The sequence below is a fragment of the Schistocerca cancellata genome, chromosome 11 (genome assembly GCF_023864275.1).
Source record: "Schistocerca cancellata isolate TAMUIC-IGC-003103 chromosome 11, iqSchCanc2.1, whole genome shotgun sequence".
Lineage (NCBI taxonomy): Eukaryota > Metazoa > Arthropoda > Insecta > Orthoptera > Acrididae > Schistocerca > Schistocerca cancellata.
In genome coordinates this window covers 48,568,834-48,580,966 of record NC_064636.1, presented here as the reverse complement: position 1 = coordinate 48,580,966, position 12,133 = coordinate 48,568,834, and the positions used below count along the sequence as shown (strand labels likewise).

The window sequence follows — 12,133 nt, the reverse complement described above, 5'->3', positions numbered from 1 at the left end:
AGTTTGAGACCAATATGCTGAGAGGAACGCATGGTAAAATTCTCCTTCACTGTGACAATCGTGAATGACCGATCGCATTCTTACAGCTGGTTCATTCTCTAAGTAGCCACACATAAATTCTAATCTGTGCTCTAATGACCAGTTGGGAGGAAAACAATGAGAGAATTGATGGAGCCACGCATGTGGATGAAAGTCGTTGACAGAATTCTTAAATGTTTTGAATTTACGTGTAGTAATGAACAGCTTATAGTCAAAGTCATCGAGTCGCTGAGTCACATATCGGTCATTGTTACGTCGTGTCCCCTGTGTTATTGTTTTGTGGCTTTTCCGTATTTGTAAGTCCCTCTTCCCGCACTGGAGCACGAGTGTCCTCTGAAATATGTAATTCTTGCATTACTTGTGCCAACTGACCACGTGCTTTCCGGATTTCTCTTTTGTGTTGCGTATTAATTTGCTTTTGATTTTGTTTAAATTTCTTGATTTGTTCATACTCATTAGTGTCAGTGAAGGCTACGGGTGTTGTGTCATTCAGCTCATCATCTACCTTTGTAGATAAGTTAGTAAACTGAGCCGAAAGTTCGGCTACTTTCTCCGATAATGAACTGATTTCCTCAGTGTGTTTTTCTGAACCAAGTTTCAGAGTGTCCATTTGTGTTGAAAACGTATATAAGGTGTCCTTTAAGTTTTCCCGAGTTTTTGCAAGTTGCGTAACCGAATCGGTAGATGCAACTGCGTCAGTTATAGCTTGTAAGGTGTCGTGATTTCCATGAACAATAGTCTGCAGTTCTTTTATGGCTGCTTCGTGATTCAGTAATGCATTTTCATGACGCTAAAAAGTAGGTTGGAAATGCTCACTAATCTGTGTTTTTACAACATTACAGACTTTTTGACATTTCTATTCAATTTTAAGTAACTCAGCAGTTAAACCCTCATGTGTTTGTTCAAACGTGGTGTCCAACTTTTGAAGCTGTTGCTGTAATTGTCTCTGGTGTTGGTCCTTTGTGTCTTAACTTTTGAAGCTATTGTCCCATTTGTTGCATTAATTGTAATAACAATGCACTGGTGTCTGAAACATTTAACTCAGTGCTATTCGGCAGTGCATTTGAACCGGCAGTATTCGTATTCTGAAAAGCAGAAAATGTGTCGTGACTTATTTGAGAAAATGGCAAGGACGCAAAACTTGAATCTACAGTATTTTGAAGATTGTGTCCTGTCACTTCGGATTCCTGACGCGAGCTGTTGCCGACAGATCGATCGATAATGCTTCCCTATTCACTAATTGTTTCACTGTCTACACCATTATATGCCGCCCGCTCCATATCCCCTTGCACAATTACCAACTTACTACTCTGAATGTCTGTTAATTCATTACACGGTGGTGCTGATAAGCTACGCTCATCGTCACTATCATTTCTCAATTTACTTTGGAGCCTAGTGTTAGGTTTTTAACACGCCATAATTATCAAATATTTCACACGCTAACAAGAAAAGCACAATGTGAAGAGCAAAAATAAAACACATTAACATAGCACTGAATATAGTATCTAATTAATTGCAAGCACAGTTGCGAAATACTTGGTGCAACTCTACATGCATGTCACATCTGTTTTACTGTACAACAATGAAAAACTACAACTACAAAGAAGAATCTCTCTACAATTACACACTAGCAGTAAACAATAGCTACACTAATTACACAAACTACAAGATAAAACCAGAAGATTCCAGTGAGGTATCCTGGCAGGGTCGCCATATGAAACGTCCCCTTTGAACAATTAATGAATTACTGTGCTTAAACGGACACACAATATTTTTAGCGCAAAGCAATCTGACTTTCAAAAATCCCAACAAAAAAATGGCCCTGACTAACATTAACCTATACGTTTCACAAATCACTTACCTCACAAAAATCTTCGTTACTCGAACTACTGCAATACAGCGAGCGGCAATACTGCCAGCTAAATAAACTGAAGAGACTAACTACTGATAGACATACTTAGCAAATGAAAGATTTTGACAGACAACAAACAATATGTTTACCTTAATAGTGTTCAAAAGTCATAATATATATTTCAGTTCAAGATATCCAGTATTACAATTTTCAAAACTCCGCCATTTCTCTCCCCATATCCACCACTGCTGGCGGCTCACCTCCAACTGTGCAACGCTACGTGCTGTTAACATCCAGCTGCCCAACACTACAATGGCCAACAACAATGCAAACCAGCCACAGACTGCACACAGCACAGCCAGTGATTTTCAGAGTGCTACGTGGCGTTACCAATATCAAAACCTAAACAGCCTACTTACATATGTATCGCACAGAGCTCGCACAGAGCAGTTGTCTCTTGCGGCCCCATGCAGTGAACATTCTGTACAGGCAAAGACTGTACCGAAAACAGAGCAGATGAACAATGTCATGTGGACTGATCACAGATCAGGCGAATCACAATTCAGATCGTTCCACAAAGTTTAGGGTTTGAAGCCAAATAAATTCAGCCTCTTCTAATATTTCGGGTGAATACCGTCCAGCCATCTTCAGAGTGAGCCGAGGTGACTGACGCTACAGCGCTTGGTCCATCCTTTTAAACCCGAGGACCGAACCACTGCGTAAAAGGACGGAGCAAGTGTGGGAGTGCCAGTCACCTCGGCTCACTCTGGAGATGGCTGGACGGTGTTCAGCCGAAATATTAGGAGAAGAGGCTGAATTTATGTGGCTGGATGCCAGAAACTTCATGGCAAAGTCTTTACACCGCGAAAACACGAAGATGGACAACAAATCAGATTGTACAGATGCTTTTGAGCATGGTAGTACACGTTAAATACATGTGCATATGCTATCAGCCACACAAAATGTGATGTGCGCACACACACTCACACACAGTTTTTTTATGGGGGTGGAGTGGCCAATATGCTGTATGTTACGTCTGAAATGTTTTGAAGAGATGGTTGTCTGTCAGAGAGTTTCAGTATTTGGTGAGGCTGTGTCAAGAAAACTGCCAGTAACTGGAGTGAAATTTCTGTGGCTGCATATCAGGAAAGTGTGTCTGTGAAAACCAAGGTATGGGATTCTTCTTGTGTGTGACCTGTGAAGCTGCAGACAGAGTAGTAGTATTAGCTGCAACAAGCCTGTTCTGTAGTGGAGGTGAGCGACTGGTTAGCTGTAGCATCATGATAGAAATGGAGCTGAATTCGAGAGATGAGTGTGACAAAATGTGACAACATAATTCTTTCAGAGGTTGTGTAATGCTATTTGTAAAGGACGATGAGTGAAGAATTTTTTATGAGGGCAGATAGAACAGATAAGCTGTAGCTTATATTGTAGGCTTGTTTCATGACACTTTTGTATTCACAACAGTTGTTTCCTAGTGCGGTTCGATTCCCTGCGGGGTCAGGGATTTTCTCTGCCTCGTGATGACTGGGTGTTGTGTGATGTCCTTAGGTTAGTTAGGTTTAAGTAGTTCTAAGTTCTAGGGGACTGATGACCATAGATGTTAAGTCCCATAGTGCTCAGAGCCATTTGAACCATTTTTTTTCCTCGTGCGGCAGTTTTCCTCGTTATGTGGGTGTGTTGTGTGTTTGTAGCAGAGAGTGGCAGTTTGTGTGTTTTGTGCAGGAGGCTCTCTGCAAAGACGAGAAACATGAGGCTGGTCCATGCGGCTGGGAAGAGGGCAGTGGGGCAACTGAGGGCGCTGCTCGCCGCTGGGGCAGACGTGGGGGCGAGGGCCGGGCTGGAGGGGCGGACCGCCCTGCACTGGGCATCGCGCAGGGGAGACGTCGAGGCGGCGAGGCTGCTGCTGGAGGCGGGGGCGGCGGTGGACGCCAGGGAGATCAAGGGCAAGCAGAGGACGCCTCTGCACCTGGCTGCAGAGGAGGGAGGCGCCGCTGTCGCGCGGCTGCTGCTGCGGGCGACCGCCGACCCCAACGCCAGAGATTGCAGAGGGTGGAGGCCTCTGCATCTTGCAGCAGCCTATGGCCAGGCAGAAGTGGCAGCTGCGTTGCTCGACGCGGGGGCCGACAGGGGGGCCACAACTGGTGATGATGGGGAGACAGCGCTGGACATCGCCAGGGAGTCGGGCTACAGGCGGGTGGTGGAGATGCTGTCATGAGGAGCCAGTACAACGAACTCTGTGCGAGAAAAGAGAACTGAAACAATTTGTAGAAGAGCAGTATTCACAATTTTTTAAATAAAGAAGCAAATAACTCAATCCTATTGTGACTCACTAATTTCAGCCCCCCTCAAGTAGCATACAGCACAAAAATACTCTAAGCAACGCTGTAGCAAAACTGAGACAACGCCAGATAATAGCAAAATAATTCAGATAACAACAGACAATCTATCTCTCAAGAAAAATGTCGTGAGTACTCTTCCAGATTAAACTTGGCAAAAGTCAACAGGTCATTGTGAACAAACACAACTGTTCTATAATATCTGATTGCTGAAAAGTATTTCACAGCAGTCTATAAGGTGCTGTATCAGACTACTTTAATTTACAACGTACACTGTTATATGAGTTATGTCGACCGAATTTTCGCTTCTGATATCACACTTACTTTACTTCAGCATATTCATCATACATTGTATACTACCATACTCCCCATGTCTAATTACAATGAGATATTAGTAGCAACATCCATCCCCCATAACGCGCCTGTCATCAGGAAATATACAGTCGGTCCACATTTAACTAAACACATTTAGAGAACAACCTCACCCCTCACAGTACCCCCACAGCTGTTTGTATAAATTTGATACTTAACCAAACTGTACTTTCTCTATAGTTTGTTTAGGAGTCCCCTCTTTTATAATCCTAATATAATGCAACCACCAGACAAACTGTGACCCTGTTGCAGAACAGTCCTTAAGGTTTTGCAGTAGATCGGTAAAATTGCACTTACGAAGAGCATTGAAAAAGCACAGAAGAAGTCGCTCAGACCAAACATTGCCTTCACGAATCTTTTCAACAGCAAAATTTCATATCTGAGACCCTCCCTACTAACGTCTACACACTAGGAAGATTCGTCGTTTCCCTTACATAGTTGCACAGGAAACAACATGTTTGTGCAGTGTGTGGCTGATCACAGTACACTCTAGTTTCTTACAGCTGTGTATTAAAATAGGAAACATTTAGTTAAAACTGTTCTTCCAGCTCTGGTTTAAATCGTCATCTGGTGCTTCATCAACAAATCGTTTTCTTCTGCCTTGCCGTTTGTCTCCGTCATCAATCATTACATTCAGTTCAGGTGATATTCCAATATTTTCTGCTACTTCACAACTTCCTGCGTAGATAGTATCCCAACATTTCTCAGTTGATTTAATTCTTCTCTGAGACACGTATTAATACTATTTACATGTGTTGTAGTTTCTCTGGTTTGAAGTACAACTATACGTATGTTTATTCCAGATAATAATTTGAAATATTTCTGAATGCTCCTTAGTTCAATATGTTGCTCCCGCAGTCAAAGTTATTAGCAAGTTCAACCACCCTTTGTAATCCTGGCGAATTCTCAGCAAATGGATGCATGGTGCCAACCCGCATAGACCATCTCGTTGCCGATATTTTCTTTTAAAACTTTCCATAGCTGCCACATCCATTTTAAATGAGTTTCTTAGAAACAACAGCTGTCCTGAAAACAGAGGAGAAACGTCATCGGGAATTATCGCAGTTATCTCGAGTGCTTCTTTTTCCCAGATATTCCCCATATGTGGCACATGTAAGCTGACGTCTGATTTCTATGTGTGCAACTATGACTTCCATCTCAGACACAATCTTACACACCTCTGCCATGATATTAAACGCTCTTCATGGAACTAAAACAGCGCAATCTTATGCCCCTTGCCGAAAATACGGAATGCACCTGACGCCCTTTATCTGGTGTTGTCTGCTATTTCCTCACATTGGAACGGTACAGCATGCTTCAGCAGAGTGGAAACAGCCCATAACTCCACCTCCTTTCCTCGAATCGTCAAACACGCCAGTATTCACTACTGGTAACTGCTCTATAACGGGACATCCTATATTCTGAAATGTGATCCTATTTATTTAAACCCATGTTTGTGAATGTATGGTTGGTATCTGAGAAATTATTAAAATTTATTTTGCTATAGAGATACGTAAATCTACGTGCAGGGCAACAGAAATGCGTTAAGATTACATTTAGAGCGGAAGTACGTGAAGCACACACTACACGAAGCAGAATCCAGGCTAGCCAGTAAGTCACTTCGCCTGCAAGAGAGCAGTCCGTTTTTACGAATGCTATTTCACTGCAAAACGACTCACCTTAAAATGTTGGCCCTGAATATTGTTAATTTTTATCTTTAGAGTTGCAAACAATCACTCTATCAGAACTGTTATTGTAATCATAGAGCAAGAGAACATAAAATTTTACACATCTCACCTTGTGTTAAAAGTGCTTGAAAATAGACAAAATATCAACTGTATGAAATTTTTTAGCGATTTGAAACGGATTTTAACGGGTACATTCTGACAGTCACTGTACCTTACAGAGGGCATTAACTTTGCTGGTAATTACACTTGTTCGACTATCTGTGCAAACAGAAGGCTCGTCTGTTCTGCAACCTCTTACTACTATGATAATGATGGAACTGTCAAAAACCAAATTTCATTTACCGCTCTTGATAACTATATTCAGTGCAAGCGGTATCTTATCAGTTTCCATAAAAAATGTTTCTCCAGTACGCAACTCGCGATGTGTAGTTCCAGTATGCAGACACATTCATAAAGGTAAAGAATGAAAAATGCTGAACTAAAGTCCACCACTGATAAATGAGAACAAAGATTCCAAGTATAAGTGTGCTTTATTAAGCCACAATAGCAATACACTCTTTCACAAAATTCTCACAACTACACAGGTTAGCAAAATATTTCTTAATAAATTTCCCATGTACAGTTACTTTCCTTAACATGTGTTTCAATTTTAGGACAAAACCTTATGTTGCATTATGCAATTTCCCCTATAAGCTTCAGCCATACGCAATGTCATAACAATAACAAACTACACAGTTACAAATATACAAAACAGGAACTTGTTATCATTACTCGAAATATGTTAGTATAATGTCCTTCTTAGCTAATGCTGTCTCCAGTTTCCAGCTGAGTACACAGCCAGACTGCCCTACACACACTGCCTGCTACTGACTGGAAAATAAGTGACACCTGTGGTCTCGGGAACAGACCTACAACGAATATGGTTATGCTGATACTACAAGAGTTGAGTGCATTTGTCACATTCACAACTACACTCACATTCATAGTCCAAAGAACTTGAAAATTCACATAGCAAATAGGACAGCCCATTTCAATTTCTCACTAAAATGCCGACACGAGTTATTTCTGCATTACGGGCATTTTCCAAAAAGCGTGTGGCTCCAGTTTAGCGGAAATATCAACTGCTGAATCCAGTCCAGGGTGGAACGGACAGTCTACAGTAGAAACAGACAAACATTTCACCACCACTTACACACGTAATTTCACTGCCGCATTGTTCACAGTGCAGGAAGGCCATCCGTGCATGAAATATTGCCCGGTTTCGGACGACAATTGTGAATTCTGTGTCTCTGGAGAGACACCCAATGCACTGATTCCCGTCCACCTTCCCAAGTTAAGCTACTCTGGATGGGGAGCACTTCTTGGCTGTAGTTTAGTTTTTTCGCGTCCTCTGCTATTCATTCCCAATGTCCCAATAGGAACTCAGTAAACATTTCGTATCATGTCGCACGCAATCTTCCAGACCGTCGCCTTGGTACTGGGTATTGCAAGGTATGAGAGGTTATGGGAAAACAAATTGTGTTCTCCAGAATATTACGTGCGGTAGGAGAAAACCAACGGATACTAGGAACTGAAAGTAGTGCCATTAAGTAGATCTCATGTCCTACGCAATTCACGGCACACTCACTGCTTACACGTTTCGTTATTTATCCCTAGCCACAGCTACACAACCCCAGTTTGGAATAAATCTGTACCATCATCTGATGAGCGTAATTCCTGTTCGAAAAATTCTTTGCATTCAATCTCGCCACACAAGTCATGGATAGCACTATGAATGTTCGGGGCTTGCTATGGAGATTTAGGATAGATGCGAACTGATACATCAAAATTAAACACGCATCAAAGGCAAACACCAGTAAGGACTGAAGAATAAAATTGTTCTTAACCTCTCAGATGAACATTTAAACAGTGCAGTATGTGGTTCGTTAGGACTGAAATACTCGATAAAACCGTCTGCAGGTTCTCTGACACGAAGAAATCGTAGGCAGTTACTCTCGTAAAGAAATGGCCAACGATAGTGACGTAGTTGACCAACAGATGTCTCCGAAATAAATTTAAGAGCTAAAATTTCCATGCCGGAAGTAGGACAAGCTTTGGTGCATTGAATGAAAGAACGTGCTAGTAAGTGTGTGGTAAGAAGCGCATACATATTATTTAGTAGCCCTGATGGAAAGCAATTTCATGATATCCTTACTTATCGCGAAATATGTCGACGGAAAAAGGAAGAGGCAGAATAACGTGAAATCCGGTCATTAATAATCAAATGTACATTATTTTATTGCTGTAGTTTCGGCCTTGGTAATCGAATTGTGAAACCTTTATTGATCAATTGTTTGCGCTATAGTTGCATCTTCCTCCAAGAAGTAATGCTGTGATACGTTACCGGTACACATTCCGGCCATGTATCTAAACAGTGCAATGGTTGCTTTGACTACAGACAATAAATTTATCTTTAGTATCTGTTCCTCCCAAACATTGTGTCCCCTCCCCTTCGTTTTTAAGTTGTCCATACTAGAAACATGTACTACCATTTGGCGCGAATAATGTGTACCTAATGCTACAAAACCACACCCCCCACCCAGGGCTAACACATATGATGTGATAGAATTAATACTTACTCTTTCAGTAATGAAGTAAATTTTTTTTAAGGAAACACATCTCGTACTCTGACAACATCTATGAATGACACATAGCTACTGGCCGACTGCTTCGTTCGGGCCAGTGCTTTGATATAAACATCGAAACTTGTAGTTAATATTAAACTCCTGAAGCTTATGCACGAACTCTTCTGGAAGCCATAAGTTAAAGTGTATGCTGGATAAATGAGAGACTGACGGAAATGTTTTCAAAGTTAAATGTGAGTGCTGTTCTGGATGGAGTAGCTGTTGAGCACAGTGTGGGATATCCTCTGGCAGGGCTGAGTGCTCAGCAAGGAAGGGGGTGTCAAGGCAGGTACCATACCAGCAGGTTTTGCCCAGTGGCCGTCGTAGGTCTGCCGGCAGCTCTCCTTCCCTGGAGTGGGTGACTCTGGACACTGGAGAGAATTTGAGGCCTACGAAAGGTGGACATTCTTAAATAAGTATATGGTCTGTTATTATTCAGGAGAAGATTGTAGATCAAAACCAAGCATTTCAAATAATCACAGTGTGATGTGTCTAATAAAATGTCATTCATAGTTGTATCAATAAAAACACCGAAGTTAGAGACTACAGCAAAACTGATAACATTTCAAATATTAAATGAGTTAAATATGGCTCTGAGCACTATGCCACTTAACTTCTGAGGTTATCAGTCGCCTAGAACTTAGAACTAATTAAACCTAACTAACCTAAGGACATCACACACATCCATGCCCGAGGCAGGATTCGAACCTGCGACCATAGCGGTCGCTCGGCTCCAGACTGTAGCGCCTAGAACAGCACGGCCACTCTGGCCGGTTTAAATGAGTTAGTCAGGTGCCTTGAACCGTCTGCATGGATAACAGCTATCAACGAAACAAGCAAAATCACAGTACATGCTGCTTTCGTGGATGGTAGGTTTTTACGTATTTTATTGTCAATCTATGTCGAACCATTAGACTATTCCATATTCACTCAGGAAAATAAAACTGCATGAAGTTGTTATCTATGTTGAGTATTTCACTTATTCTTACGTAATTTTCTTTGTTTCATGGCAAGAGATTGTACGCTAGATTTATATGAACATTGAAGGGAAGACCATTGCTACATCCAAAATTTAGTAGTGTATAGTAACGAAATTTCAAGAATACATTTGTCGAGGTAATATATTTACGAGATTAACATTGCAAGATACAGATTAATGTGAATGTGAGATAAGCGATTGCAAAAGTGAGTTGCTGCTACATTAATAACTGGCGTAACCGCCAGAACGGCGAATGCAAGGACGCAAACGTGCACGAATTGTGTTGTAGAGGTGCTGAAGGTCAGTTTGTGTGATGGTGGATTCAGGGACTGTTAATGCTGTTTGTGGATGACGCTGGAGTTGTCGTCCGATGGTGTCCCACGTGTGCTCGACTGCAGGCCACAGCAACATGTCGACACTCAGCAGAGCATGTTAGGTTACAACAGCAGTATGTGGGCGAGCGGTATCCTCTTGAAAACACCCTCTGGAATGCTGATCATGAATGGCAGCGCAACAGGTCGAATCCGACATACAAATTGGCAGTGAGGGTGTGTGGGATAACCGCGAGAATGCTTCATACGAAATCACACCCCGGACCAAAACTTAGGGTGTAGGTCCAGTGAGTCTAGCACGCAGATTGTTTGGTTGCTGGCCCTCAACTGGCCCCCTACTGACCAACACACGGCCATGACGGGCATCAAGGCAGAACCAGCTGTCATCAGAAAACACAGCAGACCCCCACCCTGCCCTCCAATGAGCTCTCACTTGACGCCACTGAGGTCGCAAATGGCGGCGGTTTAGGGTCAGTGGAATGCACGCTACAGGTTCTCTGGCTCGGAGCTGTCCTCGAAATAAGGGATATACAACACTTTGCTGTGTCACTGTGACGCCTGCAGCGCGGGGTAACGCGCACTCAGGCGTCTTGTCACAGCCCGCGCAGCTCCTCCCCTCAGAGGTTCGAGTCCTCCTCCAGGCACGGGTCTGTGTGTCGTCCTTAGCGTAAGTTAGGTTGAGTAGTGGGTAAGCTTAGGGACCGATGACCTCTGCAGTTTGGTCCCATAACACCTTACCACAAATTTCCACTGTGGTGCCAACTGCTGCTCAGATTGCTGGTGCAGATGCATTACGATGACCCAGAGCCACACGCCAATCACGACGGCCTTCCCTCTCGGCAGAGCCACGTGGCTGTCCGGAGCCCTGTCTTCTGGCGACCGTGCATCCCCGTGACCACAGCTGCCAGGAGCCACGCACAGTGGCCGCATTCCTGCCAAGTCCTCCTGCAGAAGGAACATCCGGCGTCTCGTAGCCATATTACATGACCTCCTTCAAACTCGGAGGGGTGTTGGTAATGGCGTCTTTGTCGCCTTAAAAGCAACTCCCACTGCTAAAGGCAACTGACGCCCACGACCGCTACTGTTACGTCACACGTTTGAAGCACACCTCATAGCGGGGCCACTAGCTCCACTCTTATTCAACTGACGCGACATTTGAGATGACGTCATCTTTCAGATGAAGGAACATGCCTCCTAACTTTTGTTTGTGTCAGACAACTCCGTTTGGGTCTTGCGATTTTTTTCAATCTGGGTGTTTATTGAAGGTAAAGTGTCAGTTTAACGAATACTGTTATTACTAGTGTCAGTATTGTCAGCCTGTAATCTTTTACTTAGAATAATGCATAGTTGGTAGCATTTTGGCACTGAAATGGTGGTCAGTTTTTTGCATTTTATGACAACGTAAGAAAGATGTGCCGAAACGCTGGAGCAGCTCTTGCAGAACGGGGTGTTGTGTGAATCTAATGAAATAACGTGGCGAACAGGACCGAATTTAATGTTTTAACCAGGAGCTGTAGTAGGCGAGGAAATAATAAGCAACCAGCTGCAGAAAGGGAATTTGATTTCTGGCCCGTCTTCAGGATGTTATACTTGTCACATTGTTTGCAGGTGTCGTCAGTGAGGTGCATACAGCAAAACGCAACTGGTTGCACATTATTTCGTTAGAGCACCGAATTTCTCCCCGCCACAGACACAAGTAAACAGCATGGTTAATCGACCACGTTCACGTACCGCACCTTTCATAGCAAAAGGATGTCGATGACCTCAGCTCTGTGATGAGGTTCAGCTTGCGATTTGCGCGTTTGGGCGTTACAGCCCTGACAGTGGCAAATATCTTCCACCAGTTTAATGTTATCATCTTTATGGGGC

General features: G+C 43.0%; 1 protein-coding gene across 1 annotated transcript in view; it reads left to right on the top strand.

Annotated features, from left to right (window-relative positions):
• The window catches only part of LOC126108140 (poly [ADP-ribose] polymerase tankyrase-1-like), a 58,523-nt gene extending 54,331 nt beyond the window's left edge, over positions 1 to 4,192 (top strand). Inside the window, exon 3 of the mRNA XM_049913386.1 lies at positions 3,617 to 4,192. Within this exon, the coding sequence (XP_049769343.1) occupies positions 3,617 to 4,109 (493 nt within the window). The 3' untranslated portion in view covers positions 4,110 to 4,192. The remainder of the gene's footprint in view (positions 1 to 3,616) is intronic.
• Positions 4,193 to 12,133: the final 7,941 nt, after the last annotated feature.